At 45.5% G+C, this 17,954-nt stretch overlaps 1 protein-coding gene across 6 annotated transcripts in view; it reads right to left on the bottom strand.

Annotated features, from left to right (window-relative positions):
* GFRA1 (GDNF family receptor alpha 1) overlaps positions 1-17,954 on the bottom strand; it is a 224,342-nt gene that overhangs the window by 55,396 nt on the left and 150,992 nt on the right. For all 6 annotated transcript variants that reach the window (XM_017871242.1, XM_017871244.1, XM_017871239.1 and 3 more), the window contains one exon: positions 12,061-12,397. In XM_017871242.1, coding sequence (XP_017726731.1) covers positions 12,061-12,397 — 337 coding nt within the window. The remainder of the gene's footprint in view (positions 1-12,060; positions 12,398-17,954) is intronic.

Genomic DNA, 17,954 nt, shown 5'->3' on the forward strand with positions numbered 1-17,954 from the left:
TAAGACCTTAATGACCCTTTTCTCTCTCTTTCTCTCTCTCCCAGCTGCCTTCCAGCCAGATGCTAAATTTGTAAAAATGTAATAACAATGCCACCTTTTTCCCTAATTATTTTTTTTGGAAAATATAATGATTGTTAATAAAAGCATGTTCTGTTATTTACGGTAACATGTAATGAGCTGCTTGATGTTATTTTTAAATGAAGTAATAAATATGTAAACTGCTTTTCACCTTCAATCCACTGTGGTAAGTACCTATAGATTTAGCCCACATAAATAAAAGCCCGTTGAGATACTCAGTAATTTTCTAAGGGTGTAAAGGATTCCAGAAACCAAAAAGTTTGAAAACCGCTGTTTTAATGATAAATGAACTGTGTTTGCCAAGGAGCACTTAAGCCCTATTTTGACAAGACCGAACGGTCCCTTATTTTAAAATTTTTGTTTTAAAATAAATAAGAAGTAAAAAGTAAAGTCACCCCCAGTATCCAATTCCACTGTCCCTGGGTGTCTCTGGAAGTTCTGTGGGTGGTTTACAAGACAGGCACATTGTGTACAGAAATGGGCAGTGCAGCATTCAGCAACATGAGCTCCGCAGCCCCACAGACCCTCTGGGTTCCTTGACTGTGGAGCGGGGCAGCAGAGAGGGGCTGAACCTGCAGCATAATTAATGGCTTTTGGGTCCAGCAGCACCACTTGGGTGATGTGGAAGTTGTTCAAGATCTCACCTCCTCATCCAGTGACAGGGAGGATAACAGCTCCCACTTCCAAGGTTGCTGCAAAGAGCTCAGCCCAGGGCCTGGCACAAAGTAAATGTCAAGTATGTGTTGCTCGTCTCATCATCACCCGCACCACCGTCACCGCCATCCACTCGTTCCTATAACCATGTCCCCAGCTCTGCACATTCTGAGCTCCTGAGTTCTATATGACAAGCCACTCTGCCCCCAGCTTTGCTTCCTAAGGGGAAGATGGGGTGATTCACAACATGGAAACATCCAGAGGGAGGGGGCTTCAGATTCAGTCTCACTGAGTCAGTGGCTGCCCTTTGCTGGATCCCTCACATCACTGACTCAGACACAAGCACCTCTGAGAGCCCCTGATTCACAGTTACTCCAGGTCACAGAAGAAGCACGTGGCTGAGAGGCTGCCAGAGGACTCCCACTGCCTATTCAGTCCAGACAATAGTGAATCTCCCCACTCTGTGCCCAGTAGTCTCAGGGCCAGCTCTGCTCACATCTTACTGTGTATCTTTGTGTGCCAATAATTGTATATTCTGGGCAGAAATGTTCTTGAGATGACACATGCTCCAAACACCTCTAGACTCTGTCTGCCTCCGCCTCCACCCCTCCGTTTTCCCTAATGGTACAAAGGCTGAAAGAGGGTGATTATCAAGCTTAGCCATGTGGCATTTCCACATGACGTTTAGTGCTGTGGGTGCAGAGAAGTGTAGAGTAATGGGAATCTGCCCGCTCATAAATCCTACTTTAATTATTATTATTATTATTATTTTTAGGGACAAGGTCTTGCTGTGTAGTCCAGGCTGGACTTGAACTCCTGGACACACGTGATCCTCCCACCTCAGCCTCCTGAGCAGCTGAGACTACAGGCACATACCAACACACCAGCTCACAACTTCTACTTCAAAGGTCTCTGTCTGTTCTGGGAGATATCACATTTAGAATCTTAAGCTTTGTCCTCCCTGATAAAAACTTGTGGGGAAAAGTGAAAGAGAAAGAAAGACATATTCACTGAGAGTTTTCTGGGTTAGATGGCAGGCACATGCTGATGTACTTGCACAAAAATATCTCATTTAGTCCTCACCGCAGCCCTATGAAGATGGAGTCATTATCTCCATTTATGGATGGGAAACTGAGGCCTCCAGCAGCTGGTGTCATAGAACTAACAAAATCGCAATGCAAGCCCAGGTCCACCTAACTCACAAACGCTTACACTGACAACTACTGGGGAAGGGAAAAAAATCCCAAGACTCCAGCATGGTATGGTACTTTTTCACATTGATGGTTCTTTTAAATTTTTGTTTTTCTTGGATGCAAAATTTTCTGCATAATTAATTGCCTTTGGAAATGACGAGCAATTTCCCATTCACTGAGTTGGAAATGCCCTGTAGAAATGTAAATGGCAATGTGACTGCAGGATCCTCACTTGTGGTAATGCCTGGGATGGGTGTGGGGGAGTCTGGAGTCTCCCTGGGTAGAGCAGGATTCTAAGCCTGGCTGTGAGACCCAGGCCCACACTGGCCTGGCAGGTGGGAAGGCCAGGGGAAGAGGTGACTACCAGAGGACCCTCCTAGCAGTATGGAAGAGGGTCCTGGCAGGTTCCCAGGGTCAGGCTCCCGGGGTGAGATGAGCCCACGCATGGGAGGAGGTGCTCTGGTGTCGCACTGCCCAGCCCAGCCCAGCCCAGCCCTGCCCTCCACGGAGCCCTCCTTAAGTCACTGAATGTTAATTAAACACAGGACATGCTCCTCTCCTTAAATACAGCCAGCCTGTAACTAAGGGGGCAGATTTCCCCATGCAAAGATGAGACTGCTCTGGGTCACAGGCTATTGATGTCTTCCTTCTCCCCATTCTTTTGCACCCCAATTTGTTGCTCTGTGGATGAAACACCTTTGAAAACAGAAATATATATAGGAAATAGAAACACCCCCTTCCCTGGGAATTAGAAAAAAAAGATCATGAAATCTGGTTGGGTTAGGTCGGGCCTGGGCTTGAGGGGCCTGCAGCTGGTGTAGCATGCCTGTGAACTTCATGAGTGCTAGCAGGAGGTGGCTGGTGGGCAGAGCAGAAGGGTCCTCTTTGAAGAGAGACAAGCTGCACAGAGCAGTAGAGGGGATCAGCGGAGGTCTCCCTCAGCCACCTGCAGTTGAACAAGGTGGTCTGGAGTCCAGGGACCCATAGACCCCCTTGGAGTCCCCCCGCCCACCTCCTCTTCTTCACGTCTGGTAAAGATCCAGAGGTCTTGCGTCCACCACCCCTTTCACCAGCACTGTACTCTCTCTCTTTTTTCTTTTTTGAGATCGAGTTTCGCTCTTGTTGCCCAGGCTGGAGGGCAATGGTACGATCTCGGCTCACTGCAACCTCCGCCTCCCAGGTTCAAGCTATTCTCCTACCTCAGCCTCTGGAGTAGCTGGGATTACAGGCGCAGCACTGTACTCTCAAGATGCAATCCATAAAATGGAGGGTTTCCTGATGATTCACGTAATGGCCACAAGCCAGGGAGAAGGCAGGAAGCTGAAACACCTGGATGACCCCAAACTGGTGACACCATGGATTATTTAGAGCTGGTTGTTGCTCTGTGACAGCAAAGAATTCATTTGCTCTGTGAGACACAGCCAGGTGCCAGATGTCCACTGCCTTCAGGTAGGTTAGGATTGAGGACACTGACGGCCAGTGACAGTTCAGCAGGGAGTTAAGGAATCCAAACTAGGTGAGTGTGCATGCCTGGGAGGGGGTGCACCACCCACACATGCAGGACCCTCACTGTCCAGGGGATTGTGCCCAATAAATGTGCCTGGACCAAATAATTAAGCTAATAATATTAATAGTAAAGCCAGAGTGGTCTGGAGGGGCATTTTTTTCCTATTTGTAGAAACGACTCTTTTGAAATCAGTAAGCTGTCACAGAGAAACCACTATAATAAGCAATGAGTGTTCAAAAGGAAATTAGATAAAGAACCTAATGAGCTTGTATTACCTGAGTAGCTTTTATTTGTTAAACGACGCTAAGAGGCTCTTATGGACATGATGTTCTACCTCTCTTTAAAAACTGCCTTTAACACTGATGCTGTCTTAGTTACTGAGCCATAAAGAGTGTCTGGATTCAGAGGCTGGCCAGAATTATCATTCTGGCTGTCTGGAACTAAACATAGTAAAGGCTGAACAGTGTAAGAACATTGTATTCCCATCATGAAAGACAGTCATCTGGAAATAGTGACAGAAACCAGCTTTCGGAGTTAGCAAGACTGCGTTGATTCCTATGTCCTCTGTGTGGGAGCGGGGTGACCCTTGGGCTGGCCACTCCACTGATCACCCCCCTTGCAGGGTGGCTGGGCTGATGAGAGATCATGTTTGTGAGGTGTGTACCTCAGTGCTGATCATCAACAGCACCCAGTGAATGCACTGTTCTTGTTGTTTCGTTTTTTTTACTTCCTGTGCCTTCCTCAAACCCACAGCCCTGGGCCTTTGCCTTGTGACTCTCTTCCATGCCAGTCATTGGTTAGTCCAGCTCAGATGGCGGCTTTTCCAAGAAGCCTTGCTAACAGCCACACTAAGCTGGCTGTTCTCAGCACTTCATCCCTTCCTGCCAGAGACTGTCACACCATGCTGTCATGACTGTGTGTGCTTGCCTTCCTCTCTGCACTGTAGCTGAGATATCAGGTTGTTATTCCCAGCACAGTAAGTGCTGGCCAGATGGATGGATGGGTGGAGCGAGGGAGGGAGAGATGGATGGGTGGGTGGGTGGATGGATAGATACATGGATGAGTGGATAGATGAATGGGTGGATAGATGGTGGGATGGGGGGATGGAAGTAGGTATAGACTGATGGAGAGAGGAATGAAGGTATGCATAGATGGATGATGGATGGACAGATAGATGAATGGAAAACTGAATGGATAAATGGAAGGAGAGAGAAATGGGTGGGAGAAACAGATGGAAGGATATACTTCCTACGTACTAAATTGTTTCCCTCTGAGTTCTCCTGTGCTCTCTGAGTGATCGACACCAATGACCATCTCCCTTTTCTTCTTAAGACTCTGTTCCCCTTTGGCTTTTCAAGGCCCTTTGCTGGGTTCTCCAACTCTCCAACTTCTAAGTCCTCTTCAGACACCCCCACCATACACCTGGTGCTCCCAAGGTTCAGACTTTGGCCCATTTCTCATCTCACCCACTTTCTCTAGAGGACAAATCTTACCAAGCATCTTTTACGATAACCTCTATGTGGATGATTGTAATCCGATCCCTATATCCCAGCCCCTTCTCTGAGATCTAGTCATGTTTTAAATGTATTCATTCAGTAAAGATTTAGTCAGTACCTCCACAGTGTCCAGCGGGTCCCCCAAATTCCTGTCCTGTTCATGTGGGCCTCTGTGCTCATCACTTCTCATGGGGTCAACTGCAAGAGCTTCCTAACTTGATCCCAGCCACTATATCTACCACTCCAACCCTCCCTCCATGTTGCTCCCACCTGGGAGTTCTCTGATGCTCTCCTAAACCTTTGATGGATAAAATCCAGCACCCCTCTGACACAGGAGGCCCCAAGAGCTCGCCTTTCTATGGCACTGAGTTTTCTTCTCTGCCGCCATGACAGTTCCCAAGGCCCCTTCTTCCCACCTCAACCACTGTATCCCCTTCCCCACTCCTTGGCCACCAAGGCCTGATCTGAACATGGCTCCTGAGACCCTCTGCTGTGACACCCCTTCCCCAAAGAAATACGGGGGGCCTCCTGGGTGGATTCCATTCCATTCCTTTTCCATCTGCATTCACACTCAAAGACGATAAAAGATGGTCTGGTGCCAAGAGTCCATCTGTCCACACAGATCCAATGATCAACACAATATGCAAATGCAAAGACAAGGAGTCCCTGCTTCTTTCTCTCTCTGAGCCAAGAGTGGAAAAAGTGATTGGGAGGACTTGGGCAGGTGAAGGAAGACATAGCAAGGAAAATGAGGCAGAGACCCTGAGCTTGGGCAGATGCAGGGAGGGGACCGGCTGGAGAGAGGGAGAACAGGGAGTAAAACTAGACAGGGACAGGCTCCAGCAGGGGCAGACCAATGGCTTCACACCCACCTCTGCCAACAGAGAGATAAGGAATGAGATAGAAGGCAAGATGGGGCAGGTCATAGCTGGCTCCTGTCTGGTCCAGGGCTCAGGTTACCTCTGAGAGCCCGAGCTGATAGAGCTCTGCCGCTGCTGAGTGGAGCTGAAGGGCCACACATCAAGAGGTGGTGCAGGCAGAAGGGGCAGGCTGGAAGAGCCAGCAGGAAGGTGCCCCTCCCCACAGGATGGAGTCAAAGAGCACGAGGGCGGGTGGTAGCAGATGTCAGAGAACCTGCTTGCTCTTCTCTCAAGGTCTTGATGAGAGAATATGATGAATCTGCTGCAGGCACAGAGGAGTCCAGCAGCCCCCAGAGCAGACAGGGTGGCGGGTGGCTTGTGCAGGTGGGGCATATTAAAAACGAGCCATTCGGCACTCCGAACGCATTGCTAGAGACACCCATGTAATCATTTGAAATGAAAACTTCTCAAATGAACTGGAAAATGTTTTACTTGTATTTTCTCATATTCCCGAACCTTTCTTTCCACGGTTCAAAAGTTTGCATTGTCTAATTGCTGATTTCCATTTGTGAATGAATCAGTGTAAAATAAAATTAAGTGCCAAATTAATCTACCCATCTAGTTTTAGGCATTAATTATCCTCTGAGCCATTTTCTCCTGCGCTTGCTGCATGTCAAGGCAAGCCTGGATATAGTGATGTGGGATCCAGTATTTGACTCAGGAATTTAAGCCCAAACAGTAGAGGATGTCCTTGATCTCTAAGATCCACAGTTTATTGTGCAAAGGGGGTCTCATTCCAGGCAAATGAAACACATTTCTCACCTTTTAAAGGTGCACTAACACTGTCAGACCAAATAAATTATGGGAGCAGAAATTCGCTGCACGGTTTTATGACACATTTCCCCAGCTGCCCTGATCAACCAACTAACAACATTACATTTCCTCTAAGTGTCACGGGGTCAACCCCAGTGTGGCAAATGCCGTGCTGGTGAGGGCAGAATTTTGGAAATTGCATGTGCTGTTCTCCTGGAGTTACGCCAAGGAAGGCCTTCTTGGTTCTGCTAAAAATCCCCCAAGCATACAGGACACAATTACAGGGTCCTCGATCCCTGGGGAATGGGAAAACCATATATGGTGATTTCGTCAAAGCCACCACTCTTGGAGACTATGGGGACAGAGAGGAGGACACCAGGAAGAACAAGTGTATCATATCTCCAGCAGGGTCAAGAGAACTTTGGGGACCGAGGACATAGAGCCCCTGACCCATTTCCTTTTGAGGTTCAGCATTATCAGAATCTTTCTAAAAGGAGGGAGATACCCTTAACCCAGCACTATTGGCGATAGGAATGCAAATGTAACATTCAATTTCCAGCTACTCAGAAGGCTGAGGCAGTAGGATCACTCCAGGCCAGGAGCCCAAGAGTAGCCTGGGCAACATAGCAAGACCCTGTCTCTAAAAATAAATAAATAAATAGTTAAAATAAATTAGCCAGGCACGGTAGCATGCACCTGTAGTCCCAGCTACATGGGAGGCTGAGATGAGGGGATCACTAGAACCCAGGAGTTAGAGGCTACAGAGAGCCTCGACTGCAATACTGTACTCCAGCCTGGGTAACAGAATGAGACTCTGTCTCCAAAAAAATAATAATTAAATAAAAGAAAAAAGAGAAGCATTCAATTCTACCTAGTAACACACTGCCAGAAAACGTAGAGCCTGAGCTACTGGTGTTCAAGGTGGAGGGCTGGCTCTGATTGGAACCCCTTAGAACGTAGCTCCCCAGAGCAAAATGTCATGCTTTGGAAACAATGGCTGCATACGTGAGTATAAACTAGGTGTTGTCACTCAGGCGCCCAAGGATGCAGCAGCTCTGCTGCACATGCTGAATGCCCCAGACAGACAAGGCCACTAAACCACCAAGCATACCCTGAGTTTTTTCTCAACAGCGACACCATGTGGCAGCAGCTAAAGCCACAGGCAAGCGGGCTGCTTAGCAGACTTGGGTTCCCTCTTTGCTTGGCACTGGAAGCAGAAAGGATTTTGGAGTCTACCTCTGTGGTTCTTCGATGAAAACATGAGGGAACTTGCCCAGGGGGAAGGCGCTGGACTGCCTGGTAATGAAGAATAGCTGAAGTACTTGAGCGATTAATTACAATAAAGAGATAGGAACTTATTTGTGGCACCCGAGCCAGTGCTTAGACAGGAGGGAAGATATGTTTAAATTATACAGATTTGCATCAGGAACAACAGGTTATGCTTCCATTCGGCCCAAACCAGTCCTGACATCTTTCCAGGCACTAAGAAAAGCAACCAGAGGAAACCTGGCAGGGGAGACATTGCTTGGGGGGAAGACTGTGAGGCTTTGAAATTCCATCACACCCTTCTAATAATACCTCTGCATTTGCTTTTCTGTAGACAAGCTTGGAGGCCCAAACAGTCAGGCTCTGACTCTCCCCAACTACCTCAAGGGGAAAGGAATCCGTCAGCTTCCCTAAAAGGGAAAAGGAAAAAGGAAAACAAAGTCAAACAGAAAAGCTAATGTTGCCTCTCATCTGTTTGAAGGCATAAGGCGGAAGAGAGACAGGTTCTGTGCAGAGGCACTGTTGGACCCTGGGGAAGGAAACCTGTAGGCCCTCAGTTGGAAAATATTAAATTCAGGGAGCTTTTAATGAGCTTGAACAGCTCTTTGATGGTTGCTGATGTTAAGATGTAAATGGAGCATTTGAAAGTGTGAGCTTTCCAAGAATATGGTTTTTAGGAAGCAGGTTTCCCTCTTGCCATCCCTTCCCTTTGGGGCTATTCAAATGAGACCTCAAGTCATCACATCAGTGGTGGGGTTAGGGTTATAGCAACTATAATGTGAGACCCAAAGAACCCCCAGCTCCAGCTAGTACCAGCTGCTACTCTGGGTAGAACAGCAATGGCCTCACACAGATGGATTGAGAAGGGATGGGATAAAAGGCATAAAATTAAAGGCAAGAGTAATAAAATGTGATGGAAGCAAACACTGCTAGCCAACCTAGCAGCTCAAATTACATTTAGCACCTCCGACAGGGAGGGGGTAATCACGAGTAATAAATCCAGGCTCTGGAAAGAAATTATGGGCTAAATCACTTGACAATGGGCAACACCAGGGAAGTCATGGATTCAGCTTCCCAGGAAAGGCTCAAGACAGTGTATAAAACCCATCAATCACACTGAGACAAATTTCACTGGGTACGGCCCCAGGACAGTCTAGATCTGGATTCCTAAACAGCCTCTGAGTTTCTCCCAGAGCCAGAAATGTGGCAGCAGCACAAACATGCCTCTAGTCCCACCATCCAGCCTAGGGATCCTTCACCCCAGTGCACGGTGGCTGCTGTCCACTCCAGGAAGATCAGGCAAAGTCAATACATAGACAAGGGCCGTCTGCTTCCTGTTGTACATTTCTGTGCTGTCAGCTGAGTCCACTCCCTGCTGTCATGGATGTCAAAAAGGATGTCACAAACAGTTCCTGGAACTTGTTCTTTCCTCAGTCTGAGGCCCCAGACAGCACCTAAACCATCCTGTTATCTGCAGGTTCCTCCTATCACCTCCTCCAGAGCCCTCTAAGTTCTCAACTCCCAGCTATTCTCACTACAGCTTAGCAGGAAAGCAATTTGATCTAATGAATTCTCACCAACCCTCAAATGATTATCTCTTTTTTAGAAGAACAAGCCAGAGAATGCAAATTATCTGCTCAATATGAGCTTTCTCAATATGTGCAGGGGAGGTCCCAGACCTTCTCTGGCCATCTTGTGTAAGATAAACCTGGGAGAAGAGGAAGGAAAAGCTCCATCACCACCACCTCTCCCACCTCCCAGCCATCACTCCATAGATGGAATACTCATCCACAGCTCCATTTCTGCCCTATACAGCTTCCCATCTTGAGGCAGGACCAAAAGCCCAGGTCTCCTGGCTTGGAACCATCAGTGGACAAGATCACATCTTATTACAGAGACACAGAGGACCTGTCTAGCATTAAGCCAAGTAAGACCCTAGAAATCCAGTCCTGCTCTCAGAAGAGGGATCCCTTCTGCTGAGAGACTAAAGGGGCCCCAGGAATTGGGGTTTCACATCCAGAAATCTTCAAGATCTCTGCTCCATCCTATCCCTGGACCCCGAGCAAAGCTCCCTGCAGCTTCTTGGCTGCATTCATTTTATTCATCTTCAGCAGAAGGTGCTTCGACACCCTAACTGATTGGCTTCCCCAGGTTCCTGGCTTGCTGAGGCTCTGCCTCTTTCTCAGGACCCTTCTAGCACACCCAATCCTGCTCCTAGCCCACAGCTAAGAGTGCCTTAATGAACCAGGGTCTTGGAAGTGAGGAAGCATCCTTGTATTGTGTTGCTGGAACACCTGTTTCTTCCCAAGATGCAAACTCAGTTCATAAGACGCTTGGTCATCCGAGTCCTTCCTCATACAGCAGGTCACTTGCTTCCAACTTGTTTTAGAAAGGAGGAGAAACATTACGCCCAGAAAGTCTTCAGCATGAGAGGGTTATGCAGATAACAAGGACTTACAATTTTCTTTGGTCATTATTACAGCTGGTTTAAGGAAAGAGTGGGTTCCTATTCTACCGGAATAAAACTTAAGTTGAACAGAAACTCAGAATCTTCAACATCGCAGACTTTTTTTTTTTTTCTTTCTGCTCTTGGCTTTTTAGAAATGGGGAACCAATAGGAAACAAGTACATGGTCATATTCCCATCTGCTTTTGTCCACTGGCTTAGCATATATTGAGGGCTTCTACCTGGGGACAAAGTACAGTTGTTTTTCAATATGATACCCCAACTCTACTCTACTTGCTTCAATCAGCAACTGAATTCAACACTAAGTTCTGGGAGGACACACACGAAATGGTTAACAGTGACTGCCTGAAGCTTGGGGGTGAATGGGAGCAGAGTGAAGGGTCACTTTCTCTTTTCACTCTACCTACATCTATACTGCTGTTTGTGGTTTGTGTTTGTTGATTTGTTTGTTTTGAGACAAGGTCTTACTCTTTTACCCAGGCTGTAGGGCAGTGGCATGATCTCTGCTCACTGCAACCTTCACTTCCCAGGTTCAAAAAATTCTCCTGCCTCAGCCTCCTGAGTAGCTGGGACCAAAGGTATGTACTACCATGCCTGGCTATCTTTTGTGTTTTCGGTAGAGGCAGGGATTCCACCATGTGGGCCAGGCTGATCTCGAACTCCTGACCTCAAGCAATCTGCCTGCCTCAGCCTCCCAAACCGTTGGGATTACAGGTGTAAGCCACTGTGCCAGGCCTGTGGTTTTTCTTGTTTTTCTTTTGAGACAGATTTTCGCTCTTGTCCCCCAGGCAGGAGTGCAATGGTGCCATCTCGCCTCACTGCAACCTCCACTTCCTAGGCTCAAGTGATTCTCCTGTCTCAGCCTCCCAAGTAGCTGGGATTACAGGCGCCTGCCACCACGCCTGGCTAATTTTTTGTATTTTTACTAGACATAGGATTTCGCCATGTTGGCCAGGCTGGTCTCAAACTCCTGACCTCAGGTGATCCACCCATCTCAGCCTCCCAAAGTGCTGAGATTTCAGGTGTGAGCCACCACGCCCAGCCAGCTTTTTGGTTTTTAAACACAGAAAGTGTATTCATGGACTCCTTCAGATATCAAAGTAAATTCAGAAATGGCCAAAAAGCAAAAGGAAGTGAATATTTTTAACAACATGGTCCAGGCTCATCAAGTTTCTGATGGAGGCTGAGATCTGGGAGATCAGCTAAGTGGGAGGGTGACCTCTTCACAGCCACAGAACAGTCCAGAACAGACCCAGGCATTGAAAGTTCTCCCCAAGGCTGGACACTGCTCAATCCCGCTCATTGGTCTCTTCCAGGTTTCTGCCCCTGAAGCTTAAGAGCCTCCAAAGCTCCAGCCAGCTCCCCTTTACTTAATCCCTGGCAGCCCTCAGGACTTGAGGAGCAGGTGTGTGCCTTGAGGTCACTGCACCCCAGGTGACCCTCTCACTGAGAGGTATCCAGGCAAGGCAGTGGCATTTTACCTCATTCTGGCATCCCTCAAAGCATTCCCGGGTTAAGGAAGGGCACTTTCGCCAGCACAGAGGCCGGAACAGCTTCTGAAGAACTCCGTGGCAGACACAGAGGTCAGAGTTTTGCCAATTCCTTCAAATGAACTGGGTTCCCCTCCCTCCTCTGCCTTGGTAGAAGCACAGAAAAGGGAGTTTAGCAGCCAATGCAGCCACCAAGACTTTCCCTGTCACCTCATTAATCACCGGCTGCCCGCTTACCTGCAGATGTAATTCGTCTTGCAGGAGTCCTGCAAATTCAAACAGTTGGGCTTCTCCCTCTCTTCATAGGAGCACACAGGCACGATGGTCTGTCGCCTCCGCTCTGTGCAGGCGATGTCCCGGCAGGAGCAGAAGAGCATTCCATAGCTGTGCTTGGCCGGGACCTTGTCAAAGAACTGCCGGAGGGCCTTGTGGCACTTGCGGCGGTTGCAGACATCGTTGGACACGCTGGTGGTGCACGGGGTGATGTACGCTGATCTGTACTTCTTGCAAGTGTCGTCGAGGTTGCAGGCCTTGGCTGCATCCAGGCAGTTGTTCCCTTTGGGAATGTGCTCCACTGCAAATGCAGAGAAAGACAGGCATGGTCACAGTGCTCGGCTCTGTGTTCTCACCTACTCTGTTTTAATTGAGATCTTGCCATTTATCTGGCATTGCCAGTGGCTCTAGAACTTAATGAGTTTTGAAGCTAATAACTTAATGACTTCATGACAAGAGAAAGCTAGGAGTACAAATACCAGGAGTCTACAGCAGCACAAAAGCCCCTAATATTCCCACAGATGTAGAATTATGAGGTGCTAGGTGAGGCCAAAACACAGGCACCTGCCTGGCAATGTACATACGAGGCAACAGGAGAATAAGCTTCCAGCCCTTGGGTTAGTAAACTGAAATGAGGATAAAAGAAAAAAACAACAAATTATATACTTGTTCATGATATGCTGAATGCAAGTATAATTGCCATACAATCCTCCAAGAATATAATTATGTAATAAATGCATATAGTCCAGGCTAATTACTATATGATTACAGAGTAATTACATGGTTATTTGAGCCCAGAAGACAAAATATTATGCCAGATTCTCTAAACAGGAAGAAGCAACCACAACGAAGCTGTATTTAAGTTTTAGTTCGCAGGATGTTGAAAGAAAACCAGCATAAATCACATAAAAATTGGCAAACCTCTCAATTACCACTTAACTTACCATAGACAGCACGTGGGCTCTGTGAGTACTAAGGTTCTAGATTAGAAAAATTCAGCTTGTATTTTGAATAGAATTTCAATGGGCTCCAGGAAACTCACAACCTATGCACTCACACCACCAGAGAAGCCAATGCTGTCTACACTGCCTGCCCTGTGCTGTCCACACTGCCTGTCCTCTGCTGTCTGCAGCAAAAGCATGGTGGAGGCAGGGCCCATTCGGTGCTGGGCAGGCAGGCAGGCCAAGGCCAAGGCCAAGCCCAACAGGGAGGTTAAAGGATGAATGGACAACAGGAAGTCAGCCCCGTCCCCATTAGAAGGATGTTTCTGCAGGGAGAGGGAAGTGATGGAAAAACCTTCCAGAAACAATGTGGTAAGGTGGTCCATAGAGTACTGATGATGAGGTGTAGTAGTGATTCTCTGGAGCGAGCAGGGAGCTGTTGGACCAGCACTGCGCTGCTGTGGGATGAGAGGCCCAAGCAAGTTCCTCCTCAGGCCTCAGCCCTTCCATGGATTCTATGACTGCCTTTCATTCTGTTTTTATGCCTCCAGTTGATAGGGGCCAGGAAGGCATTTAGGAAAGACAAAAGGCTAAAAAATTGACAAGAGACAAGGAATAGTTGTGTTAGGTGGGACTGAAAGATAGGGCAGTGTATTTGCTGCCTGTCTAAAGGGCACACGGTATATTATTCAGCCTTAGAAAAAGAAGGATATCCTGCAATGCGTGACAACATGGATAAACCTTGAGGACATTAAGCTAAGTAAAATAAACCAGTCACAGAAGGACAAATACTGCCTGATTCCACGCATAGGAGGCATCTAAAATAGTCAAACTCATAGAAGCAGAGAGTGGAATGATGGTTGCCAGGGGCTGGAGAAGAAAATGAAAAGAAAATGGGGAGCTGCTCTTCAAAGGGAATAAAGTTTCAGTCATGCAAGATGAATAAGTTCTAGAGACATGCTCTACAACACTGTGCCAATTATTATCAATATTGTATTGTACACTGAAAACTCTGTTAAGAGGGTAGATTGCATGCAAAATGTTCTTGCTACAATTTTAAAAATTGTACATAAATAACAAAGGGCACACAAAGCAAGTCCAACATTTTAGGAAAAGAACAACTCTCCCTGTTCTACTGAAGATGCGTCTTGCTTTCAGAAAACCCGTATGTAAATATCTGAAATCATACCATTATACCCTGGCACCATGAGTCATATTTTATTGTGCTCCAGGTTCATGTGTCTTCCCGTGACATCAGAGTCCAAGAAACTTGCTGTAGAGAGATATAGACCAATGGAACAGAACAGAGCCCTCAGAAATAATACCACACATCTACAAACATCTGTAAATGGGAAAAGGATTCTCTATTTAGTAAATGGTGCTGGGAAAACTGGCTAGCCATACGTGGAAAGCTGAAACTGGATCCCTTCCTTACACCTGGACACAAAAATTAATTCAAGATGGATTAAAGACTTAAATGTTAGACCTAAACCCAATAAAAACCCTAGAAGAAAACCTAGGGCAATACCATTCAGGACATAGGGCATGGGCAAGGACCTTCATGTTTAAATCACCAAAAGCAATGCAACAAAAGCCAAAAAATTGACAAATGGGGACTAATTAAACTAAAAGAGCTCTGCACCGCAAAAGAAACTACATCAGAGTGGGAACAGGCAACCTTACAGAATGTGAAAAATTTTTGCCAATCTTACTTATCTACAAAGGGCTAATTATCCGGAACCACAAAGAACTCAAACAACTTACAAGAAAAAACCAAACAACCCTATCAAAAAGTGGGCAAAAGATATGAACAAACAGTTCTCAAAAGAAGACATTTATGCAGCCACACAGACACATAGAAAAATGCTCATCATCCACTGGCCATCAAATGAAATGCAAATCAAAACCACAATGAGAGATCATTCTCAACCGTTTTAGATGGCGGATCATTAAAAGTCGGGAAACAAGAGGTGCTGGAGAGGATGTGGAGAAATAGGGGACACTTTTACACTGTTGGTGGGACTGTAACTAGTTCAACCATTGTGGAAGGACACATGTGGCGGTTTTCCCCTTAAGGATCTAGAACTAGAAATTTTACCATTTGACCCAGCCATTCCCCATACTGGGTATATACCAAAGGATTATGAATCCATGCTAGCTATAAAACACATGCACATGTATGTTTGTTGTGGCACTATTCCACAATAGCAAAGATTGGAACCAACCTGAATGTCCATCAATGATTATTGACTGGATTAAGAAAATGTGGCACATATAATACCATGGAATACTATGCAGCCATAAAAAAGGATGAGTTCGTGTCCTTTGTAGGCACATAGATGAAGCTGGAAACCATCATTCTCGGCAAACTATCAGAAGGACAAGAAACCAAACACTGCATGTTCTCACTCATAGGTGGGAATTGAACAATGAGAACACTTGGACACAGGAAGGGAAACATCACACACCGGGGCCTGTCGTGGGGTGGGAGGAGGGGGGAGGGATAGCATTAGGAGATATACCTAATGTAAATGACGAGTTAATGGGTGCAGCACACCAACATGGCACATGTATACATATGTAACAAACCTGCACGTTGTGCACGTGTACCCTGGAGCTTGAAGTATAATAAAAAAATAACAATAATAATAATAAAAGAAAAAAGAATTTTGCTGTAGAAGGCAATGAGCAAGACAGGAGCCCTTCTTGGGTGTGGAGTACAGGAAGCTGGCAGCTGCACATCCATCCTGGCTTTAACAAGCACACCTAGTACTGTTTCTCCATCTCGCTCTTTCTATGTCTGCTCCTCTCTGGCTCCTCTATTTCTACACTCAGGCTTCCCAGGACTCAGGAGTGAAATATTCACCATGTGCCCTGACAGGGCCACAAGGGCCTCTGGGCCTTGGTGACACTTCTAGCCTTCTCCTCTTTTGAGACTTCTAATATTTTGCTATTGAGCCCAAGGGCAGTGATTTATATAATTGAAAGTCAACAGTTCTCTAGATTTCTAAATTATGCATTTTTGATGATAATCTAAAACAAATTAAGATGACCATATTCTAGATCAGACTTTTAAGGCTGGGTACTGGTACACAATTTCACTACCTGCACTTACATTTGTATTGATGTTGAATGGCACTTTATAATCTCTAGCTAAAAGGGAAAGAACAGAGGCACAGAGCTAGATGAATACTTACAGGAAGTGGCCAGTGAGATAAGAACAAACAGTTCAAATGGAGAAAAATGCCTGAAGAATGGTGTCAATACGTGGCACCCAGTAATACAGGCCTGCCAAACTCAGAAGGACCCATGGAGAAGCGGAGCACTGCATTCAAACTGTAAGCACCAATTTAGTTTCAGCAAAATAATATTATCTCTTACACTAAATTAATGTTATTAGCCTGCATTTCATTGTTTTCAAAGGTCTGTTCGTATTAATGTGTGTTGTTTTCATAGTTGTGTAAAAGCCAAGAATAAGAGCTTACAGTTGTATGTTTATAAATTTCAAATAACATCATAATAAAAATAATGAAAGTCAACACGTAACATCTAGGAAATCAATTTTTCTCTGTAAGGAGTCTACAAACTTATACATAGGCTTTAAAAAAATTGGCCTAGTGTGCCAGGTGCGGTGGCTCACGCCTGTAATCCCAGCACTTTGGGAGGCCGAGGCAGGTGGATCACGAGGTCAGGAGACGGAGACCATCCTGGCTAACACGGTGAAACCCCGTTTCTACTAAAAATATAAAAACATTAGCTGGGTATGGTGGCCGGTGCCTGTAGTCCCAGCTACTCAGGAGGCTGAGGCCGGAGAATGGCGTGAACCTGGGAGGCAGAGCTTGCAGTGAGCTGAGACTGCATCACTGCACTTCAGCCTGGGCGACAGAGTGAGACTCTGTCTCAAGAAAAAAAAAAATTGACCTAGTGTATGCCTTTTTTGTTATAATAATACCTTTTTAAAGTTGTTAAAACTACATATGCCATTAAGGTTTTCCTCTTAATGTTATCAGAAAAGCAATTTTTTTTTTTTTTAAAAAAAGGCTTTGTACAAAGTTGGAACAGGGTGAATAATTTTATGTCTAAACCAATTGCTCAAAGTTTACTTCATGTAGCAGTGGGTGTGACTTAGCCTCACTTTCTACTGATTCTATTTTCATCTATGTATAACTCTTGCCACAGCACCATCTCCTTACATTATTTCAGAGCCCATGACAAATTCTAGAATGCACAACCTGGTACATTCAAAGGAGAAAAAACTATTAATTCATTTCTAGCTCACAGGTGAACATGCGACTTCCTTTTTGTTTCAGATTCTCATTCACACAAAATATTTTTATAACCTTTCCCAACTTGACATTTGAGGTCAGCATTACCCAAATATCAGAACTGAACAAAGACAAAAGAAGAAAATAATAGACTGACATTGCTTACAAATACAGATGCAACAATATTCCCCAAAATTTAGTAAACTGTATTGAGCAATATGTTAAAAGGCTAATGCATCATGACCAACTTGGGTTTATCTCAATAATGCAAGGGTAGTTTAATACTTAAAAATATATGTAATTCACCACACTAACAGAATACAGTAGGAAAACCGTACAATTATTTCAATAGATAAAGAAAAAGCATTCAATAAATTTCAATACTCATCCATAATTTGCTGAAAAAAGTTCAGCAAATTAAGAATGGAAAAAATCTCTTCAATCTGATACAGAGCAGCTATGAAAAACCTATAACTAAAGTCATATTTCATGGTAAAATACTAAGATCAAGAACAAAGGATTCCCCTTCTTACTGCTTATAGTCAATGTTGCTTTGGATGTCCTATACATCTCTAAAGAATCCACAAAACAACTATTAGAAATAATAAATGAATTTAGCAAAGTCACATGATACAAAGTTAATATGTAAAAA

This window comes from Rhinopithecus bieti, unplaced genomic scaffold (assembly GCF_001698545.2).
Source record: "Rhinopithecus bieti isolate Rb0 unplaced genomic scaffold, ASM169854v2 scaffold_5982, whole genome shotgun sequence".
Classification (NCBI taxonomy): domain Eukaryota; kingdom Metazoa; phylum Chordata; class Mammalia; order Primates; family Cercopithecidae; genus Rhinopithecus; species Rhinopithecus bieti.